Below are 23,627 nucleotides of genomic sequence, written 5' to 3'. Positions count from 1 at the left end.
TGTTGTAATGCAGCTGCCAAGACTTGCCCTTGTTCATTAATATCTCTGCATAATTTAATATATGTATTTAAGTCTTCATGTCTCCATGGTCTAATAACCTCTCTGCAGCAACGATTCGCTTGGTCATAAGCCAGTTGTTTTATTAATGGCATTGCTTGATCTGTATCCCCAAAAATTTTGGCGGCTATTTGAATAAGCCTATCTACAAAGTCAGCGTAAGGTTCATTAGGTCTCTGTATTACCTTAGATAGCTGACCTTGTAAATCTCCATGTCCTTGTAAAGTCTTCCATGCCCTAACTGCGTCTGCAGCAATTTGTGCATATATAGCAGGATCATATTCAATTTGTTGCCGTTGACCCTCATAAGGTCCTTTTCCTAAAAGCATATCTAGATTTCTTTGAGGGTAACCGGCTGCTGCATTTCGCCTAGCTGTCTCCGTGCAAAATTCCTCATTGGCAACTTTCCATAACAAATATTGTCCTCCATTTAGCACAGATTTACACATGCTAGCCCAATCTGCTGGCGTCATGTCCAAGTTAGTAATAGATTTGACCATGCTTACTGTGAAGGGAGCTTGGGGACCGTAGGTTGTTACAGCCTCCTTTAACTGCTTCACTGTTTTAAAATCTAAAGCACGGTGAATTCGCTGCCCTCCTACCTGCTCAAGTACGGGGCATGCTAGTCTTTGAGGTCCTGTCTCAGGATCCCACTTATCAACTATGGGGTTTGAGGGCCACTCAGCTGTTTCCATCGGTGGGGCTGTTGGTTGAATTACGCCCTCTGGTAATAAAACGGAGTTAGTAACAGCCTCTTGTTGTGGCCTTTTTCCTAATAACCCCTTTTCCTTTAAATTTTCTTCCTCTGTCTGACTAGCTCGAGAGACCTTCTCTTTTGCTTGATCTAAAATGTCTTTCTCCATGGTCTGAACCTCTAACAATTTACTTAACACCTTTTCGGTTTCTTTTTTACTAATTTCTAATCTTCTATAAAGATAACGCAACCCAATAAGATAACACAAAACAAAACCGCAACTGAATGAAACAAAAACTGAATAAAAATTCGCTGTATCAATTTTCTCTTTCTCCGGGCTGACAAACTTCAAACCTTGAGCCATCCATTTTTCCCAGTTTGCCTGAGAAATTTCTAGGGACAGGCAGCTTGAAACAAAAACGAAATAAATCAAAACAAGAACACACCCATTCTCTCACCTTCCCTCAGGGGCGAGCAATTTCACTTACCTCCTTCCCGAATTGAAATTCTGTCCCCATTCAACACCAAGCCCTCATGTTCCCTCCACCAAGCCCCTGGCAACATGAATTCCACTTTCCATCACTGTGAACTGGACAACTCTGGGTCCCTCCTATAAGTGGAATCATACAGTATCTGTCCTCTCCTGACTGGCTTATTTTACTTAGCAAAGTGTCCTCAAGGTTTGTACATGTTGTGACTTGTGTCAGAATCTCCTTCCTTTTCAAGGCTGAGTAATATTCTGCTATGCGTCCACACCACATTTTGCATGTCCATCCATTCATCCACAGAGAGTTGGGTTGTTTCCATTTTTTGGCAACTATGTTATGTGTTTGTTACCACAACTGTGATTAGTCCTGGATGGAGGGGAATCCTATTTTTAATGTTTTAAGCAGCTGCCATACTGCTCTGGGAGCACCTGCCCCATGTTGCTGTCCCAGGGACGGTGCACCATTCCCAAACCCGGATTCTTTTCTTTTTTTCTTTTATGGCTCCGGGGATTGAACCACTGAACCACACCCATAATTTGGAGACAGGGTCTAGCTCCTTTGCCCAGCCTGGCCTTGAACTTATGATCCTTCTGCCCCAGGTTCCTGAGCAGTGGGTGGCAGGCTTGGGCCTCGGTGCCTGGCAAACCCAGACTCTTGGTTCACACCCCAAACCTGCTCCACCGTGATTCCCCCGCCCCCTGTCTCACCTCATCCTTTCAGTCACCCTTAGAGGAAGCCTCAGAGGAAGCAGTCCCCAATGCCCCACGGCACACCCCCCAGGTCACGGGAACTCAGGTCGATGCCACCTACAGGACACCAGCAGAATCCAGCTACTCCCAACCTCCACTTGGACCTGTGCCGCTCGCCTGTCCTCCTTACTCTGAAGCCAGAGCCTGAGCCAGGGGTGGAGATGGCACCAGGAGGCTCCGGGAGGGACCCGATAGCCAGGCCTGGATACCCTACCCGTCCCAAGCCACCCTCACCTCCCACCTTTGGCAACCTGACCAGTCCACTGTACCAGCCAGGGACCTTCCAGGACCAGGGAGAGCCTGTCCTCCTCTCAGTGGGTTCCAGGGCTCCGGCCTCACCCAGAATAAAAGCCCAGATGCCCAAGGTGCACCCAGAGGCCTTCAGAGGCCTGTGTCCTCTCCCGCACCTGCCAGGTCCCCTCCACCTATGACCTCTGCCCAGGCTGATGCTACACCCGGGCACTCTTCCCTCAGCCAGCCCGGCCTCCCCCCATCAACTACACGTCACCTTCTCCGCGAGGTCCTCCCTGACCCCTGTCTGAAGCAGCAGCCCCGCTGGCCCCCACGCCCACTCCCGTCTGCTGATCCTTCTCCATGTAATTGTCGCCTTCTAACAGAGCATCCTTTTCTCTGATGTGGTTTGTTTTCTGTCAAATTCCAATAAAACACAGGCTCCATGAGGGCAGGACTGTTGCTGGTTTTGTTCACGGTGCCTGGCACATAGTAGGTGCTTGATACACGTTTGCCGCCTTAGGTGGAGTCTGCATGCACAGAAACAGCCTTTGGGACACTTCCAAAATAATGGGGCATTTTAGGGTTGGCCTTGCTGGAGTCGAAGTCCTTTTTAAATGCCGGAAGGAAAAGGCACTTCCCTGAGGGATGCGTGTGGAGGGACGCAGAGAGAGAGGTGGTGGGAAGTGGTTAGATTCCCCGGGCTTCCAACCTGTGCCTGAGTAGCCCTCCCCTCAAGGTGGAGGCCGCGTGGGGAGCAGGCTTCACACAGCCCTTGGCCAGGCTCAGCACACGGACGGGTCAGAGCCCTGCATCTCCAGCCCCTGCAGCCCTGATCGCATCTGGGCATCTCAGGCGCAGCCCTGGCCATCTGCACAGGCGGGACACTGCGGTCTGCACCTTTCAACCGCCCTGTATCCCACCGCCCCTCCCCAACCCCCGTGATCCAGGGCTGAGCTAGGTTCCTGAAGTCCTCGCAGCCTGGCAGAACTGAGTTCAAATCCCAGCTCACCATTCCTGCCTGGGTAAGTCCCTGGCCCTCTTGGAGCCTCAGTCTCTTTCTCTCTGCAATGGGAATGGCGCTGCATATGGCAACGAGTTCTTCTGAGCTCGGAGGAGAACTCCCTGTGTCCCTGCAGAGGGCTGTGCACGCTAACTCCCGCCATCCTCTGCAAGAGCCTCTCTGGGGAAATAGACTGGGCCTGTCCCTGCTCACCTTGCTCTACAGCGTCTTCAACAAGCTTCCTGTGCAAGCTCAAGGCTCTCTGGCCGCCCACCCTAGAGACCCTCCAAGGCCACAGGAAGTGCCCAGAGCCATTGCTCCCAGCGGGTCATCTGTCTCTTCTGGGGGCTCGTGATTGAAATGTGTGGGGAACCCCATGGTGATCAGCACCGAGTGGGCATGGGACAGTGACAGAGAGGCCTTCAGCAGCTCATCCTGACAGAGCTGGGGCCGATTCCTCGGTTGCCTAAAGTAGAAAAGTAGAGCATTAAAATAAAACCAACCAATGGTGCTTAAAGTCAAAATTTCATGCTATGAGTATCTGGGTTTTCACTGTTTCCTCCCTCCCTCCCTCCCTCCTTCCCTCCCTCCCTTTCTCCCTCCTTTTCCTCCCTCCATTACTGGGGGTTGAGCCCAGGGGTGCTCAAACACCAAGCTACATCCCTAACCCTTTTTAATATTTTGAGACAGGTCTGACTAAATTGCCCAGACTAGCCTCAAACTTGCAATCCTCCTGCCTCAGCCTCCCAGATAGCTGGGATCAGAGGCGTGCACCTCTGCACCAGGCTGCTTTGTGTTTTAAAGAATTGCTCAGCAGGGGCTGGGGCTGGGGCTCATGGTAGCACACTTGCCTGGCATGGACAAGGCACTGGGTTCGATTCTCAGCATCACATATAAATAAACAAATAAATAAATAAATAAAATAAAGGTCTATCAACAACTTAAAAAAACAAAAAAAGAATTGTTCACCAGGGCTGGGGATGTGGCTCAAGCGGTAGCGCGCTCGCCTGGCATGCGTGCGGCCCGGGTTCGATCCTCAGCACCACATACTAACAAAGATGTTGTGTCCGCCGAGAACTAAAATAAATATTAAAAATTCTCTCTCTCTCTCTCTCTCTCCTCTCTCACTCTCTCTTTAAAAAAAAAAAAAAAAGAATTGTTCACCAGAAAGCATTCCTGTCCCCCCACTTCTCCCAGGGGTGAAGGGCCACTGGGTAAATGGCCGACTGGCCTCCCGTTCATCTAGCCGTGGCTATGAGACTGGCTGTCTCCGGGGACCATTAGTGGGAAGGACGGGTGCCCCCTGGCCTGGCCCCATGCTTCCTGTGCATTTCTCCACTTTCTTTCCCTTTATGGGGGGTGGGATGTTGACAGCTGGAGCCCCCCCCCCCCGTCACATGATCTCGTGGCAGAGCTGCTGGGTCCCTGAGTGACTGGGAGAAGAACCCCTTCCTGCTGACTCAGAACACCCCTGGAAGACCCTCAGGACTGTTAGGCGAGGGCGCAGGGACTCCTAGGGTGCTTCAGCAAAGCATCTCGGGGCTGTTCCTTACAGCAGCTTGGCAAACCCTTGGGCAACCTTCCCCATCGGGGTACCGACCCCTCTAGGCTCCCTGGAGCTCAAAGGAGGCCCTGGAGGGACAGAGACTGTCCTCGGAGGGATCTGAGTCTCCGGTGGGAGCTGCTCTGCTGGGAACCACCACTCAGCTGTAGCTGGCACCCAGGGGGGCAGCAGGGGCAGGCAGGGCAGCAGCAGCTCAGCCCTGGCCGTCACAGAGCATCACGCCCAGCCACACTCCGGTCATCTCAGAGCCAAACAGAGTCCTGTGGGGGAGAGCGTGACTAGGAACTTCCACCCTGGCTATGGCTGAAATCCCAGGACCAAAGGGACATTGGTTTGCAGCCATGCGTGGGGAACCCGGGGGATGCAGGGCTGGTACTTCCTGTGGAGGAAATGTCCAGATTGAGAATCTGGAAACCTAATTCAGTGCAGGTGCTCACGAGTCACTTCTGTGTGTCCTTAGCCACACCTCTTGACCTCTCTGAGCCTCAGTTTTCCAAGTGGGAACTAAAACAGTTTTGTCTATATCTTAGATTTGTACATTCCACAGAGACAGCTACCCACTTCTAGTCTGCAGCATACCTAGTAAAGAAATCACGAGTGTGTAGACAAATTTAGTGATAAGGATGTTCACTGTGGTGTTATTTATGGGGTTAAGTACTGGGATATTAATCAAAGGAGAACATTTCTATAAATAGATAACATTCCATAGAAATATAATGGAATTCTATGCAAACATTAAGAAGGACGTTGTGGAAGACTGTGATATAGAAAACATTCACTATATATTCAAAAGTGCAAAGAGCAAGTTATAAAGTAGTGTACTGGAATTCTAGTCCATATGCATGCCTGCAGAGGTTTGAGAGTGAAGAAAAAAATTACTGTCGATATTGGCTAATTGCAATGTGGTTCTGATAAATTTTAGTGCTTTTTTAACTTTCATATATTTTTTGATGCTTCTATAATGAGCATGAAGTACTGTTGATAAGAGGGGAGAAGAATCACAACTTTTTAAAAGAAACAATCAGAAGGTACTGTATTCCATTGGACATGGTGAGCACTAAGGGAGGGGCGGTGTTTGGTCAACCAAAATCCCCACATCCATTTATGATGATTTTATTATCAGTGCAAAAATCATTACTGTCCCCCTATATCCCTGGCATTCCTTCAGATTCTCCAGGGACCTCGTGTGCAAGATCCTTTTAAAAAAAACACCATGTGACTCTCATGCCTGCTGAACAATTCTCAGTGCCCTGGACGCTGTCATGAATCTCCTGTCTGCCTATTTAATATAGTGGCAATCAAAATCATCTATTGTTCTTGAGGATTAAAGATGGTCCTTAGAAGGTGAAATCAATACGTCCAGTCAGCCATTAATCTGCCTCCGAGCCTCCTGTTCCCAACACGCACAGTCTGCCAGGGCACTGCCGGGCAGCGCTGGGCTTGACCTCTCACATCACCCTTATTAAGCAAAGGATTCATCCCCTCTGTGGTCAGTACACTTCCCAGTTCCTTTTAATATTTTTTTTAAATTTAAGTGAATGGCTGAGTTAATAATTCCTCTTCCTCCTGAGCCTGTGCTAAGTGGGAGAGCCAACAGCTTGGGCAACAATGTTTGTGTGGAAGAAAATACGTGCAAAGTTTAGAAAACATCCACCCAGGGGCTGGGGATGTAGCTCAGAGGCACAGCACTGGCCCAGCACACACACACGCACGCACACACACACACACACACACAAAATCCATCCACTATCCACTAAGAGACCCTGCACACCTGCCCGTTGCATGGGAGGGTCCTGGGTCTGCCTGTGGTGGGCTGAACTTACATGTGTTGCACGCAAAGGAGGCCACATCCCCTACAGGAGGAATAAAGGAATGAGCAGACCAGAGACCAGGCGGGCAGCTGGGCCCGGTGGTTCAGTGGGAATCTTCATGACTGGGTGATCTCCGCTCCCAGCCCCAGGGGACAAAGGCCGCCGTTTCTAAGGCTGGTCTGCTCTGTCAGATTCTGGGCTACAGTGCCGCCAGCAGGGGACAGGGTCCCAGGCTGTCTGCTCCATGGCCCTGCCAGGAGCTGTCCTCTTACACTGTCACGGGAAACAGCTTTGTCTGGGTCCTGAGGGTCTGGCCCAAGAATTCACTGCCCCAGACTGGCCTCACCCCTCTGTGCTCCGTGGGGGCCGTCCACCATGGATCTGATCCAGGAATCCCTTGGGAAACGAAGGTGCAGAAGAAGGAGTGGACCGTGAGCCAGGGGGTGACGGAACCTCCCTTTACCTGCCCAGGTGATGCCGTGACGTATCAGGTAGACTCAGACTCCAATTTAGCCAACACGGATAAATCATAGGCACTGGAGCCGGTGGACATGGGTTCAAGCTCCGCTGGACCAACTGGGAGGTTATGTGGCCTTAGACGAGTCTCCTAAACTCGTGTGCCTCGGATTCCTCGTCTGTTAAGTGAAGTTAACGATAGCTGTCTCGCAGGCACTGGCAGAATTTAATAAGATGGAACAGGTAGTGCTTTCAGCATGATGCTTGGCACAGAGTGACGCTCAGGAATCTTCCCCAAGCCCAGGAGGGAAGCATGATTGCTGGAAGTCCCGTCCCACTGACACAGGTGGCTCTTGAGAACACAGACCCCGGGAACCCAGTCTGCCATTCCCAGACAGCGGGCGAAACACCGCCCTCTGCTGGCCACCTGGGTTCCGCTCCTGGAGGTAGGTGGAGGGGAAGTTCACAGCCCCCAAAGGCCCTCAGCCAACCTCTTCCTCCTTGGAATCAGCAGCCGCCTGGAGGATCCTAGAGCCTGTCCCGGGCCCATGAGTCACAGACCGCCGGAGGGCCGTCCCTGCCATCCCTTCCCTGAGGCACAATGTACACTCTAGAGGTTGGCCAGAAGCTTGTGAGGCTGTAGCCCACCCAGACCTCAAGGGGGAGCCGTCCAGCCCCCACCTCCACCTTCTGCCCAGTGTAAAAGTCCAATCTGTGTCCAACCCAGGGCAACGGTTCTAACGGGGGAAAATTGGGCACCTTAATGAATATGTGGGGAGCCTCTTTTAAATGGGGGCAGTTGCCCCTAGAAGCCGCTCTCCCTTTCTTTCTCTTCTGCCCGGCCCGTTAGATTCTGGGTAGCAAGGTGCCCAGCGGGCACACCCTCCCCTCAGGCTCCTTCTTGTGTTCAGTGCTGACATTTAGAACCACAACGAAAAGTCATAAAGAAAAAAAAAAGATCACCCACCGCCCACCGCCTAGAGAGATGGCCAACGTTACATCTGGGTGCATTGACCTCAGCCTCCTTGGGATTCACATGCAGGATGAGCATTTAAAACACTCATACTGTGGGCCCAGTTTGCAGAGTTTTTGTGTGTGTGTGTGTGGGGGGGGAGATAGAACCCAGGCCTCATGCTTCTTGATGGTGAAGCGTTCCACCCTCGGGCTGCAGCCTGCCCATGACCTGCCCTTCTCCCTGAGCACTGCAGCAGGGATGAGTCTCCCCAGGTCACTGGGTGTGACTGCTCTGCCTTACCTGGGTCTATGGAGATGGTTGCCTCCAGTCCTCTGATCTTCTGAACAGCGAAAGCTGACACAATGCTACAGTGCAGAGGGTCTTGGGAAACGTGGTGGACCTCTGGGGTTGCCTCAGGGCTGAGACAGCTGGTCCGAGTCTTTGTATCCGTCAGGGCGGTCATTACCGTGCGTCCTGGAGTGCTGGTGAAAGCCACTGGAGCCTCTGCAGCACACGACAGGAAGGACTGGGCCCGGCCACTCTCGTCTTTGCCCACTGTGGATGGCAAGATGACACCCACACCCCAACTTGGCCTGTGCGGCACCAAGACCAGAGCTTAGGACTGAAGGCCCATTCAGACAGCTGCCTCCGAGTTCTAGGAAAGCAGAGATAGTCGAGTGTGACAAAAAAAGGGAGGTACAGTCACAGCTGGAGCCAGCACTGAAGCCATGGAGACCACCAAGTGTTTACAGAGCATCACAGCATCTCCGTCTGCTTTCCAGGGAATGTTAGATTGGCTGCGAACACTGGGAACGTGGTTTCTATTTTTCTCGTAGCTCTTATATTTTGCTTCAGCTTATGCTAATTTTGTTCTTTAAGAAAACTCTCCCCTACTAGATCGCAGGCCGTGCGAGGTGCTGCAGCATAGTTACTAAGGAGCAGCTTCAGCGTGGCAGTCACACTCAAGTTTGAGATTGACTCTCTCCTCTCTACACTTATTTCCTCGATTATAAAACAATGATAATACCTCTGGGGGGGGGGACGTTGTCAGAACTAAATTGGAAAATGCACATAAAAGTGCTTAGCCAAGTGCCTGCCACAGAGTCAGCCCTCAGTAAAGGCTGGTTTGAGTTGCTGCACCAGATACGGTATCTCAGCTTCTCTCCTTGCGCCTGGCTCCTGGCTGCTGAGTCCTTACTCTACTTAACCTGCCCTTTCTGTCTTCAGTGGTTATTATTGTCCTTGGGCAGGCTACTTTCACCCAGCTGAGTGCTCCTCGGGAGGAGGAACCATTGCTTATTCATCTCAGAATTCCTTGCACATAATAGGTGTTCAAAAAACATAGAGGTGAATTGAGTAACAATGTCTCGGATTCACGTAACAGTAGAATTTCTTAGGTGTAAAAGAAAGTCAGAGCCAGCCCATGTTTCAAAAGGAAAACCTACTGCTAGGTACACGCCTTCCAGACATGAAACATACAGGGAAGGACCACCGGGTCTGCAGGGTGCTGTCATTGTTTCTCTGTATTTTAGATAGCACCGAACATGGCCACTCCAGAGCCATCACCCATCAGAACAGTCAATTGCTAATCAGAGTTTAAAGGTTGAAGCTGAAGAATGATTCAAGTTTGTCCTGACTGATGATGTTATTTGTTCTCATTTGCAATTAGATACACAATTACCACCAGAGCCAAAGGGCTGGGGTGTATGGGGCAGCCCGCGGCGGTGAGTTCTGCAGGGTATCCCCGTGTCTGATGGCAGGGGACCAGAGACTGCTGTGCTCCAGCACGAGTACTGCACGTGTGAGGCTGTATGCACAGCTCCCTCAAACCCACCCCCAAATGATCACAGCTCTCCAAGGGTTCCATCTGGTCTCATGCAGCTTTATATTCCTAAGATCTGGGTCAGGCCTGGAACATAGTAGGTGTTCAAGAATGCATGTTAAATAAATGAATAAATAGCATGCCAGGGATCTTGGCATATCTTTTCACCTTATTACAGAGAATCTTTTCTTGTTACAAGTACTGATAGCCAAACTCTCATGAATGCTTCCAAAATAAGCTAAAGTAACACTAAGTTCTATTTCTTCTAGAGCAAGTGTGGCTGACCAGGCCAGAATTTTCCTGGCTCTAAGACAATGGGTTGCAACAATTATTATTTTTATTGTTTCTGTAATGTTCCAATTTTGCTGTGAACTGCTGAGGGTGCCCTCAAGTGTCTCTTCATTGTAATATCACTCGAGCTCTTTGAAAAAATGTACTGACAGTGTTTTCAATTACCTGGTTAAATACAATTGGCCTCTGTATTTCAATTGTGAATTGAAAATAGTCTAAAGGGGAAAAAAAAAAACCAACTGTGTCTGTACTGACCATGTACGGACATTTTTTCATTTTTTCTTGTCATTATTCCCTAAACAATACAGTGTTCAACTATTTAAGTATTTACATCATATTAGGTCATAAAGGCAATTTAGAGATGACAAAGTATACGGGTGTGTGTATGTGCAGGTGATATGAAAATATTATCACTTATAAGGAACTTGAGAACCCATGGATTTTAGTATCCTGTATGGGGGGGGGGTTTCCTGGAATCAGTTCCCATGGATACGGAAGGATGTCTGGACAATGTGAAATGGTTTGGTTAGTTTTGTTTCTTGGTTTTGCATCTTGTGTTCAGGGCCCTGTGAACCTCCAAGATGTCTCAAAAAGTGAAACTAAAGATTAATCTTCCTGTTGGGATGAGCTGTGAGTCTTTAGAGATGGAAATGTATTTGAGCTCTGAGCTGCTCTGGCGAGGAAACCCAGCCTGGGGTAAGGATGCAGAGAGTCTTGTTTTGGGCTTTGGTCTGGAAATCGTTGCCCTCTAAGCCTCTGCTTTCAAGAACTCAGGCCACTGGCTCTGCCCTAGGTCAGAAGTAGGTGCCCCCTTGTGCCCCCAACGTACTGCAGCTGCTGACAGCTTCGAGACTGGTCAGTGGAGAAGGCCAGAATACTGGGATGTCCCCTGGCCGCCACTCCACAGGCTCCCCATAGTCAGGCCTAGAGAGTGCTTTGATTCCCAACAGTTCTCCAGGTGGAGAGAGAAAAAAATTGGTGACTCCCTGGCAGGTACCCTCCACATTTAGTAGCATATGGTTCTTTCTCCAAAAGGAACCCTAGTCTCAGGTTTATCTCAAATGGTATTTGAGGAGGAGGAGAAGGGGACTAGGAGACTTTCCAACTCAGGATATCCCATAACTTGTGGCCCATCTTGGCTGATAATGGTTCCAGAAACTCCATGATGTGATTTCCGGAAGGCATTGAGCCCAGTGCTCTACTTTCATTGCAGATTGTAACGAAGCCAGCGTTTGCCAGTTTTTCTCCACACAGACTGAGTCCCGTTGCACAGAAACTCTGTTGCTTACCACCAATAGCACCTCCAACCCCGAGTGGCCATCATGGTGGACAAGGACAGGGAAGATGGACGCTAGGCCTGCTCAGCAGACCCCCTCCTGGTGGGTGGTCCTAGCCTGTCTTTACATGAGGAAGGCAGCAAATGCTGATTGTGTTCTCACAGAAGCCAAGGTTTGCATAATTAAAAAAAAATTTTTTTTGGTACACAGCTGGGCAAGCTCTGTACGCGGGACCTGGGTCTCACCCAGGGCCAACACCAGGTTCTTATCAGGCCTTCTGCGAGCTCCAAGAGGCCCGGGCAGCTTCCCAACTACAGTCCTTCACCCCTGGATCCTTTTACTCACTTTCAGATTGAGATCATACTCTGGGAAACAGTGGATTTCAGCTCCATGGAAAATCTGGAACAGAGCCTTCTCTGCCCACATATGCCACTGACCAGATTAGAGGCGGCTTTGAGCTCAAATCTTGGGACAAAGAGTACTGCTGCCACCCTCTGCTTCCCCCAGTTTCATTTGAAGTTCAAAGGGGCTTCACCATAATCAAGGATCCCAGTGAGTGAGGCTGGCGAACCCGCCAAGGGCAGCAGCTTTAAACCCGGGGGCCTCTGTACACCCAGCCCTGGGGCCCTCCAGGACCCTCTGGGCCTCCTCCAGGCCCTGCAATCCCCACCCCTCCCCCAAGGCCCTGGGAACAAGGCAAGTTCCTGAGTCCTCCAAGGCACTGTGAGAATCATGAACAAGTCTGGGCACTGACCTGGGTCACCGATGTGAAAGGGTTGTCCTTGGTTACCTCCCTTGGAGCAAGTGGCCTGCAGCAGCCTTTCCAGCTTGTCTTTGGGAACAGGCCTCATTGTGGCCACCAGAGGGCAGCAGAAACCAGCCATAGGGGCACCAGGCACTGTTGTCTGTCAAATCAAGTAAAAAATGTTAGAAAACCATCGTAGCCCAGATCCAAGCCCTGAGCACCCAGAGTTCAAGGCAGCTGAATGAAGGGGGAGGTCCCAGGAGCTGTTATAAAAATTCGCCTTCTACTTGGAGGTGACATAGAGATGGGCATGTTTGCTGATAACCACTGGTTTAAAACAGCGAATCCAACTTTTTATGTGCCATGGATTCCTTTGGGGGCCTGCTGCAGGTACGGATGCCCTGTGGTTAAAAGTCATGCTGTTAACCACTTTAAAAAAATTCATAGGATTCCAGTGGCAACCAGCTTTATTGCAACATGAAGTTACTAAGTTCTTGGAAAAAACGTGAGGCCACAGTATGTGTGCTTTCCCGTCAACCGCTTCAGGAACCAAATGGCGATCTACAACCACTGTGAGTCTGAAGAGTGATCCGTGTGGGATACTTTTGACATTCCAGGAAGGGCTGTGATGAAGATATCTGCGATTTTTTTTTTTTTTTTTTGGCAATCAGGTCTGCTGGTAAGGCGGCCGTGTGTTGCTGACTTTCATAACTAGAGGAAACCCTGTGCTTCAATTTGAGGTTATAAAAATAAAAAGTTTTTTTTTTTTCCCATCCAATTTCATGGACCCTCTGAATTTTCTCCATGGATCTCAAGGGGCCCGTGGACCACAGACAAGGAACTTCTGAGAGAATCACAGGTGAAGAGACGAAAGGGAGCAGAATATCCCACCAGGAGCTGGTGCTGTTCCAATCCCAGATTCCACATTGGAAAGAGTCGTCCAAAGTCCCCGGGGCCTTGCCTCACCCCGTCTCAATAGAAGTCGCCCAGGGTGACCGGTGCCTTTCATTGCTGGGGTGTGTGTGTTCTCCCTCCTCAATGGTTTCTGGTCCCTGCAGTGGGCCTTATGGAAGATTTAGGACGCGGCCAGAACTGTAATCCCCCGGGAAAGCCTGGGCGGCCACCTCAAGGGCTTGCTGTTCCCCTCTGGCGGCCGCAGGATGAACTTGGGTGTGCCTGCCAGCCCGGTGTCTGCGGAACGGCCCTGGGAGAGGGACAGGTTCCATTCCAGGGCCACTGGCAGAGCCAGGAGCACTCCCCAAGGCCAAGGGGCCTCTGTCTGGAGGTGGCTTCTCCTCCTGGCTGACAGCAGGATCCAAGATGGCTGCCTGGCCACCTGTCCCAGGGCCCAGGGCCCAGGGACAGAGAGGTCGCGGTGAGGCCTCGGGGACAGTGAGGTATGGTACAAGTGCAACCACGGCCACGTGAAGCACATGATGTGGACCCACTTGCACCTCCACAAGGCGTCCCTCAATGATCACTCCTGCCTCGTTGACATAGTATAGATGGTAGACAGGGCTTCCAGGTTCCAGTTGGCTTTGGGACTTGAGCAAATGTCTGTTTGTCTATCTGTCTCTCTGCCTCAGTTTCCTCGTCTCAAATGAGAGGCTGTGTGTGATGAGCCATAGGCCTTCCCAGCCCTCATCTACTCCAATGCTAGTAAGTTCCAGGTCTGGACCCTGCTCTGGGGCCTAGCCAGCAGCCGCAGCACCATCCCGCCCTTCCCTAGTTCAAGAAAACCCGTCGGGCACAGGGTTCCCTGTGAAAGGCAGCACAGACTGTGGACACCCTTGTTTCTGACCAGAGGCAGCTCAGGCCTCTCTGGCAGGAGCCCAAACCAGACATTTTAATAAACGTTGCAGGGCTCAGGGTGAAATCTCCGATCTGAGTCCTTCATGAATAAGGAAACCTGCAACGTCACCATCTGCACTGAACTAGCAGTGAGAAAGCTCAGACATTCCTGTCCAGGAAGGGGTCTGTGGAATGCCAGGCTAGTCCTCTCCCATGGATAGGATAGGTGATGGCTGGAAGGAAAGCCCAGAGGCACAGGGAGGGGTTACAACATCTAACAGAGGCTCAGCCCAGGGGGCACCAACTGCAGTGCAGTCGCCTCCAGCCAAGAACAAGACCAGGTTTTCCTGATACAGACATAACATAGCAGCTAGCGGCTGGCAGATGCCCTGCCACAAATCCCCGGGCATTAGCATAGCCAGCCACATTTTCCCTGAAGAGATGTGCACCTGAACCAGGGAGGTGTTTGAAAAACCTCACCGAGGGGCCCTAAATTAAAAGACCCAGACACATTCCAGACAGGTTTGGTGGATGCGGTTGCAATGCCCTGCCAAGAAGGGCCACATTGGATGTCACGGCAGTACTGGAGGTGGGTGGGCGAGAGGTTGGCTCAGAGGCGAACGACTTTTCCTGGGTTGCAAAAGTGGCTGAGTTGGGGACAGAACTTAGATTTTCTGCCTTCTGTGCCAATGTTCTCCCCACTACAGGAAAATTCAAGCTGACCCACATTTTCAGGCTGAAGTAGCACCCCCTTTCTCCCCAGAAAAGTCTTAACTGGGCTTCTCCAGAAATCTTCACCATGGCTGATTTTAGAACTGTCAGGAAAAGAGTCTCTGCAAAAGAGTCCAATGTAGATAAACTTCCTATTTTCATGTCGCCCTGTTTTACTGGGCCACTAGCTGAGAAGATACCAGCACTCCAGGTGCTGGACACCCCCTTACTAGTTGTTCACAAACGTATCCAGTATAGGACTTTGAAGAATTGTGCAAACAAGGCCTCTGGCCTGGAGCTGGGCTTCACAGAGATGTCCACATTCCTAAGATAAGAGAAGTTACCAACTGGGCTCCATGGTAACAGCTGGCAGGGGAGGAAAGAAAGGGGAGAAGCTCCCCCCTTCTCAGGTGTTGTCCTTGAAGGGTTAACTTGCCCAAACCAGTGAAAGAAAAAGCTGCTTCTATGTGAACTTCTGCAGACTGTGAACTTCTGAGCCCCTCCCCTTACATGCTGGGTATAAAACTCTAAATTCCCTGAACTTGGGGTTCAGGGATTGATTGATTACAGCAAAAGCTGTGCCCTCTGCACCTGGCTGCAGCTAACAAAAACTGTTTCCTGCTATCTTTGATGCCCTGCCTGTCTGTCCCTACAACAAGGCCTCTCTCTGCTGGCGGGTTGTGTGCCTACCTTGTATGCTCCTGCGTGGCTGAAACCTTTTGGGTCTCTCCCGGGGAGCCCCACCTTCTCCAAGGCCCTTTCCAGGGAGAAGCTGCAGTCTAAGATGAAGATCACCATGTCCTTCAGCTGCTCCAAGTACTCCCCCTGCGAGATCAGGGAGCCCGTGCAGTGCAGTCACCAAATTCATATTTCTGGAACTGGGGACAGACTGTCCTGGGGACACAAGGCAAAGCTCATAGGCCCCAGACCCTCCATAAGGTCCTGGGCAATGGATTTTTTAAAAAGGACTGGGGTGAGCAAGGGGACTTCCAGGGTTGAATTTTCGGGCCCACTTTCTTGGTGGCAAGGTCAAGAAAGCAGTTTTCAGCAGAGGCCTTGGTTGGCACCCTTGAAACATGACCAGATTGGAGGCTACTAAATCAGCATGCATATCAAGTAGCCCCCACCACCCCATTATATTTCCTATAACCCCACCCAAGACCAGCCAAGCCAGCAAGAAAAAACAGTGGTGCTCTCTCTGCCATGGAGGTGGGGCCAGCAGACCACACGGGACAGAGGACAATATCTCCAGGAAGCTTTCAGAACCAGCAGAGTGTGAGTCCTCTCTCTCTCTCCTTACAGAAACTCTTCTGTAGGATCTATGGTCCCGAGCCTGTTCTTCACTCACTCCCAAACCATCATGCTGTTGCTCCTTGCTAGACAACACTGGGTGACAGAGCTGTAGCAATAGACAGGACACCATCCCAGTCCCTAAGTAGCTCCTGATCCTACGCTGGTCAGTGAGAATGCATTGGAAACAGATGCTTGCAAAACAGAGCAGAAGTGGTAACAGGTCAGGCAGAGGAGTGACTCAGGGAAGGGAGAAACCCACTCTTTCTTATTATAATAGTTTGGAACTGGATTGTCCCAAAATCCATGCATTGAAAACTTGGTTGCCAGCCTGTGTTCTATTGGGACATAGAGGAATCTTTAGGATATGTGGCCCAGTGGAAGGAACTTAGGTCATTGAAAAGGATATTTACCCCCTTCCCCTGCTCCCTGCTTCCAGGCACCGTGAGGTGAGCAGCTCTGCCCCAACATGCACCCTCTGCCACCATTTTCTGCCTCACCACAGGCTCAAAAGCAACAGCACCAGTCATGGTCTGAAACCACAAGTCCAAATAAGCCTTTCCTCCTTGTAAGTTGTTTATGTCAGGCATTTTGTTACAGTAAAGGAAAGCCAACCATGTAACCATGAAGGAGTTGGTGCTGGGGTGTTTAGGCATAAATAGGAATTTTCCAGTCACACAGGAGGAAAGCACATCGAGGCAGAGGGAACAGGATGTGGAAAGTGTGGGGGCATCCAGCACTATGGTCCACTGGGGGCTCTGCTCCAGGAGTCTCTGAGTTGGCGGTACAGCAGGAATCAGGGGAGCAACCTCAAGGGTCAACCTCAGCCCCCTGGAGTCCACAAAAGATAATGACAGGAAGTCCCTGGGGTGCTGTCTGTCTGAAGAGAGGGTTGGGGATGGCTAGAGTATCTGGGTCAGAGCAGTTCAGCTGGGTCCTGAGATTGGCTAAGGTGCAGGCCACAGGAAGGCTTTGAAGAACTTCAAACAGGAAAGTCATGTGACCAGATTTAGATTAAGAAAAAGTGAGAGTAGAAGATGGGAAGGGGAGGAGAAGGTGAGACTAGGGCAAGGAAGGCAGTTACAAAGTCTGTTGGTCTAGGCGAAGGAAGAGGTGAGCCACAGTTAGCCAGGTGGGGGATGAGGACTCACTGGAGAGGAATTATGGAAGTAGAATCCCCAGGGCCATTTATTAGACGTGTTATAACTAGCTAGTACTAAGCTGTATGTATGCTGTTTTTTCTTAAATATGTACTCCGTGTTAGTCAGCTTTCAGTCACTGTGACAAAACACCTAAGAGAATCAACTTACAAAGAGGAAGATTTATACTGGTTCATGGTGTCAGAGGTGTCAGCTCTTGGTGGCTTGTCCCCATTACTGTGGGCCTGCAGTGAGGCAGAACATCATGGAGGAGAGCACATGACAGCGCAGAGCTGCTCACCTCATGGTGGCAAGGAAGCAAAAAGAGTTCTTGCTTTTCTAACAAACCCCTTCTCCCAAAACCCTTTCCAGTATGGGTTCATCTACTGATGGATTAACCCATTGATGAAGTCAGAGCTCTCATGATCCAGTCATACCCCAACAGCCCCACTTCTAAACACTGCTGTACCGAGGACCAAGCCTTCAATACATGAGATTTGGGGGACCTTTAGTTTCAAACCATAACACACCCCTAGGATAAAGTTTAATTTATCAATTAGGCACAGTAAGAGATTAGCAATAATAACTAATAATAAAACAGAACAATTATAACAATTAGATGTGTTGTGGTTTGAATTTGAAATGCTCCCCTAAAAGCTCATAGTTATCACTGCAGTGCTGTTCAGTGGTGAGAAGATTGGATTGTAGGAGCTCAGACCTCATCAGAGGATCAATTTGTTCAATGGATTAATAATTTGAATGGACTCCTGGGTGGTACCTAGAGGCAGGTGGGGCACGGTTAGAGGAAGAAGGTCACTGGAGCGTGGGCTCAGGGACTCTATCTGTCTCTGGCCGCTTCCTCTCTCTCTCTCTCTCTGTCTCTCTCTCTCTCTCTGCCTCTCTCTGCTTCCTGGCTGCCATGAGCTGACCAGCTTTGCTCTGTCCCTCCGCCATGATGTTTCGGCCTTGGAGCCAGCCAACCATGGACTGTCTCTGAAACTAAGAGCCCAAATAAATCTTTCCTTAAGTTGTTCTTGACAGGTATTTTGGTCGTCACTATGAAAAGCTGACTAACTCACACTGTTAATAACAGTCGCTTTAAACTTTGAATTGTTTATTTCTGGAATTCTCCACCTCGTATTTTAGGCCTCAGTTGACTGTGGACAACAGAGGCCGTGGACACTGAGACCCTGGATGAGGGAGGTCTGGGTGAATCACACAATGCGGGTGATGTGGGCCGCTGGAGGTTAGTGACCGAGGTGTGTTCCTTTTCTTCTTAACCCTGCCCAGGCAGCTTTCTGGAGTGAGTGATGAAGTGACAGATGGCAGTGCCCAAGGGATCTCTCCTGGCCTGGACTTTCTTAGAAATCCCAAAATTTTACCCTGATGTAGAGGCAAGGGATAGGATCAAGAGATAGGGGGAAAGTGGGAACAGTAAGGAGGGCAGCTCAGTCTGGGCAATAGTCATGAGCGAGGCCCTGTGCCAGGCACTGTGGGGTCCTCAGGGCTGGACAGAGGGCTTTTGTGGCCACTCCCAAGCTTTGACTCCAGGAACCTGATGCCTGGGACAGCACCCAGGGTGAGCCACATCCACTTCTCTGTCTCACTTTGGCTCAGCAGGGGCAGAGGACCACTGTTGGCCTGGCAGAACCTCTCGAAGGCTGACACCAGGGACCTGTGCAGGTCCACTAAGCTGGCTGGCCGGAACCCTAGGTTGGATGGGAGGAGGGACAAGGGCCCACTGAGTCGCTGCCTGGCAGACCCTTTTAAATTTCACTTTTTTTTTTTCCAGTGCTTGAGGTTGAACCCAAGGCCTTGGGCATGCTGGGCAGTGCTCTGCCGCAGCCCTTTACTTTACTTCTGATTACAAAATTATAGACATCGGGGAAGGTGCCCGAAGGCGTCCAGCTTAGTGAATTTTCACAAAATGAACATAGCGTGTAACCAGCATCCAGACCAAGAGACAGACATTATCGGCACCCCTGAAAGACCTGCTCCTCTCCTCCAGCCACCGCCCCCTGCCAGGGTGGCCACTCCCCTGACTCCTCACACCACACACTCCTTTGGCCTTTCTTGGACTTCATGCAGTGAAACCACACACTAGGTGTGTTCTGAGTCTAACTTCTTTCACTCCACATTACACCTGGGACGATCTTGAATATCATTGTGTTAAAGCTGTCTGTCCCCCTTACTGATGAGCATATGTATGTAATTCGGGCCTGTTGCTAATGGACATTTGAGGAGTTTCCAGGTTGGGGGTGCTAGACACTGTGCCCCCGTGAACACTTTAGCATATGCATTTGGGGGTACGTGTGTGCGCGGCTGTTTGGCAGGTACCTGGGTTTGTGGGACAGATGTAGTCAGCTTCCCACGGTGGCCGTGGCCATCTGCTGCCAAAGGCGTGGTGGTCCCAGTCCTTGGCATTGCCTGCCTTCCTGCCTTCCATGTTTGCCATTCTGGCGGCTTCGGAGTGGCACCACCCTGTGGTTGTCACACGCATTGCCCTGGTGTGGCTTGGTGCCTTTTTACCTGTGGCATCGGCCATCGGTAGATCTTTTGGGGAAAGAATCTGATGGGTCTTGTGTGGGACAACCACCTGCCGAAAGGCCAAGGAAGCTGCCATGCTCTTCAGGACTATGAAAATGACCCGGAGCAACGCGGGAAGGGTGACAGTCAGCTCAGAGTCTCCCTACCCTACCCGCTGCTTCTTCCCTCCCGAGCCTGTTGCGAGGATAAATTGGATTTTTAATGCAACAAATCAGGGAGGCTTTAGATGCACAAAGCTTCTTTGTTCCCTTTTAATTAAATGTACTTTGGGGGTACTATGTTTAGGTTTTGTGTTTTTTCCCCCTGCTGGAGATGAATAGAAAAGTCCCCAGTTGTCCCCCTTAGTGACAAGACGTGGAACAGAGGCCTCACTGTTTGGTGAGGGCTCTTTCCTGCCTGGTGTGATCCCTGCAACCCGGGTCTCCCAGGCTCCACCTGACTTTGTCTTTTTTTTTTTTTTTTTTTTGAGAGAGAGAGAGAGAGAGAGAGAGAGAATTTCAATATTTATTTTTTAGTTTTTTTTTGGCAGACACAACATCTTTGTTTGTATGTGGTGCTGAGAATCGAACCCGGGCCGCACGCATGCCAGGCGAGCGCGCTACCACTTGAGACACATCCCCAGCCCCTGACTTTGTCTTTGAGGAGAGAAATGAAGTGATTTCTCTGAGTCTTTTACCTAAAAATCAATATTTTAAAACTTAATAAGAGTGACGGAGAGGAACTCATCTTTACATCCTCGTCTGATTTAAAGCCCCAGGGAGAAGTCCAGGCTGGCGCTTTCCAGCCATTGGGTACGGTGAGCTTCTCTGGCCCCTCAGGATTTCCCAACAGGTGACGTGGACAGAGTGCCCTACTTACCTGAGCTCAGGCAGATCTCCCTCCCGAAGGTGACATGGGGGATTCTATTGCTACCTTCATTTTGGAAGAGGAGGCTTGGAGAGGTCACACAGCCCCCCCCCCACATCTCCTCGACCAGTAGGGGCAAAGCTGGGGTCCACACCACAATGATCTGGGGGTTTAAGGCCCAGCTCTTCCACCCTAGGGCACCCCGAGGCCCCTGCAAGCTGGTTTAAGCTAGTGTTTGCTGATCGCATAAATGACTATGGCTCTCTGTAAATGACGCTTCCCAGCTCTTTTGCAGTGGATCCTGGCCTTGGCCATGAGATTTGCTTTAGGGAACAGGATGTGAGTCAGTGATTGCGAGGGGTTGATGTATGCGAGGACATTAGGGCTCACCCTCACAGAGGACTGTCTCTTGGAGTCCTCAGCTACTACGGAGAGAAGTTTGGCCACTCTTGTTGGAGAGGCTTCATAGCCAGAAGCTGGCTGTTCCAGCCATCCCAGTGGACACCAGACATGTAAGGGAGAAGCCATTAGGGTGGTCCATCTCCAGCAGATACAGTATGAACAGAGGGATCCCTCCACCAACCCAGCCTTGGTTGTAGAGTTGTGGGAATTATGGTTTTAAGCCACGATGCTTTGGGGTGCTTTTTTAGGCAATAATACATAACCGTTAGCCCACAAACAGAAACAAAGGCCAAACATGTTGATAAACAAAACGAAGACGGCCTGTTCTATCGAGTTCTTTAAGTAGTATTACTAGTTTTCTCTTTGGTATTTGCACCATTACCAGGAAGGTCTGCTTTTATTGTGAAATTTTTCTGGGACTTAGGTCAGTGACAAATTCGGTATGTGTTCTCTCTTGCAGGGAACTTCAGGACCGTGGATGTCCCCCTGGGAGAGGGTAGGGAGATGGGTGCTACCCAGAGAATAAGGCCAGTCAAAGGTGGGGAGACTTGGTCTGTGTCAAATCTGATTGGACTGCAGTGTAACCTGGGGTACTCTTCCTGGAAGGGACAGCCCCTTGGTCATCGGAGCCCACGGGCAGTTCTCCTTCTGGGGCTGAGCTGAGGAAGCAGCAGTGGGTGACCTGAGACCCCTCACCTCTGGGAAGCTAGGTAGTGACCAGGGCTAGTCACCCTCTGCTTTTACATTCTGCTCCTATGCAGAAGCTCTAAGTCTGGGGGAGGTCTAGACCCTACTTAATTGATATTTCCAGAAAAAAAATTTTCAATATCTTTGAATTTTATTATTATTTTAATTTTACAAGTTTTATGAGGAATAATGTGAAATTTTGATACATGTATTCAGTGCATAATGATCATGATGTTCTAAAAGCCATAATCAGGTCTTTTTCACCGCATCCCATAGCTTGGATCTGTAACAAGTGCCAGGTGTCACCTCTTTGAAGATGTTTTACGTGTCCTCCTCATTTAATAAAGTTTACCCTTACTTACTCCTTTTCAGTTCTTTTTCTTCATGTCATGTATCCTTGGAAGTTAATTAATTAATCTATTGGTTTATTTTCTATATTTCTTGCTAGAAATTGTCCCGGACCTGTGGCTGATTGGCAAAGTGAGAGGAAGGGTCATCAGCTTCTGCTGGTCCTTCCGTGCTCTGATTTAGCCTATTTATATAATGACAACCCCAATGTCCAGAAATTTTTAAAAGCACCTGGTGCCACTTACCCGCAGCCATGTTGGATGTGTTTCTGATGTTTGCTTTCCTCTGTAGAATCAAGCTCCTTGATCCCAGGGCAGAGGGAAGGCTGGGCCTCCAGGGGAGGATGAAGGACGTCATACCTCCTGTGACTGGGCCACGGGGACTCTGGGTGGAGGCAAGAGGGGAACAGGTTAGCAAGCACAGCCTCCACCCCAGGAGGTGCCCGGGCAGCATCAGCTCCCTCCTCCTGCGTATCTGGGGTGATGTTGTCCAGAGGAAGTTCTTCCCCTGCTCAGATCTGTTTTGGGGTGACTCTGCCTGACCTGGGATGTCCTCCCTCCCTCTCTGAAGGCCTTTCCCTTCCTCAGAAGCACTCAGAATCCCTGTCTCTGTGGGTGGCCGACAGGCTTGCACAGGCCTCCTGGCTCTTGGAGCCATCTGGCCACTTGTCTTGACTTGGAGTCTCAGTGGCCTCCTAGTCTGCTTGACCCTGAACTCCTTTCTCTCCCCTGGGCCTGGAAGGCAGGAACCCACCTTAGACCTCTTCCCAAGGCCCCAGAGCCCCATCCTAAGCACACAACACACACCAAAGACTTTCAAGGAGTGAGAGACTGAATGGATGCCACCTGCAACCACAAATGAACTAACAGGCTGATTGTCACTCTGCTCCCGACGCCTGTGACTTAGATTCCTGAAGGCAAGAATTTTGTGTTTTCTTCCTTGTGCTCCCCTACCCTATTTTAGGAACAGTGATTTAATCAAATTTTTTGGTAAGTGAATAAATAATGTAGAGTGGAAAATAGAATGCATTTTTAAAATCAGCTAAAAGTTTAAAAAATATATTTTTTAAGTATACAGATGGTCTCAGAGCTCTGAGAAATTATGCTCAGAAAGGAATCTTCTAGGTTGACTTCTTATACTCTATAGAGAGTAGGCCCAAAGTGTTAGCAAAATCTAGGCCGCAAGATCACACTGGGTTGGCCTCTAGGACGTGGCCCGTGTCCTGTTCATTCAAATAGGTCCCATGTCTTGCATAGTGACACAAATGCAGGAGTCAGCCAGTGTTTGTGAATGACTGGCTGATTGCAGAACGGGCGAGAATGTGATTTAAGGCTGTTTTTCATAGTTAGGGTTCTGAATAAGTCGGATTGTCCAGAACTCTTTCCATCTAAGGAGAAGTACCCAATGCGATTCCAAACCACTAATTTATGTTGTCAATTCTAATCTCATAGATAGAAAGACATGTGCGCCCCGGGGTCCGTTTTAATGAAGACTTTGAGGTTACATAAAATCTGGAACAAACAAAACAACAAAAAGATTGCCCCAGCAAAGGAAGAGATGTATTCAAAACTGACATGAGTGCTTTTATAGCTGCAAGAACAAAGGGGACACAGAGAGGGAACAGTTAGTTCCGCCTGGGGGGAGTGGGGGGGGCTCAGAAGGGTCAGGCGAGGTTGGATTCCACACCCAAGTGGAAGATGCCAGCACTAAGGTCAAGCCCACG

At 50.1% G+C, this 23,627-nt stretch overlaps 1 protein-coding gene across 1 annotated transcript; it reads right to left on the bottom strand.

The window, feature by feature from the left end:
- Nucleotides 1-3,644: 3,644 nt before the first annotated feature.
- Nucleotides 3,645-22,558, bottom strand: DGLUCY (D-glutamate cyclase; the record flags this gene model as incomplete). The annotated part of the gene is given in 7 exon segments (XM_081292933.1): nucleotides 3,645-3,688; nucleotides 8,309-8,563; nucleotides 12,153-12,303; nucleotides 15,336-15,494; nucleotides 15,497-15,539; nucleotides 18,630-18,783; nucleotides 22,150-22,558. Coding segments are annotated over 7 exon segments (1,014 nt in total). The 5' UTR covers nucleotides 22,358-22,558.
- Between the last annotated feature and the right edge of the window lie 1,069 nt (nucleotides 22,559-23,627).

This window comes from Spermophilus citellus (genome assembly GCF_964194105.1).
Source record: "Spermophilus citellus genome assembly, chromosome: 4".
NCBI lineage: Eukaryota > Metazoa > Chordata > Mammalia > Rodentia > Sciuridae > Spermophilus > Spermophilus citellus.
Note: the sequence above shows the minus strand (reverse complement) of the source record. Positions and strands in the feature narration are given on the sequence as shown.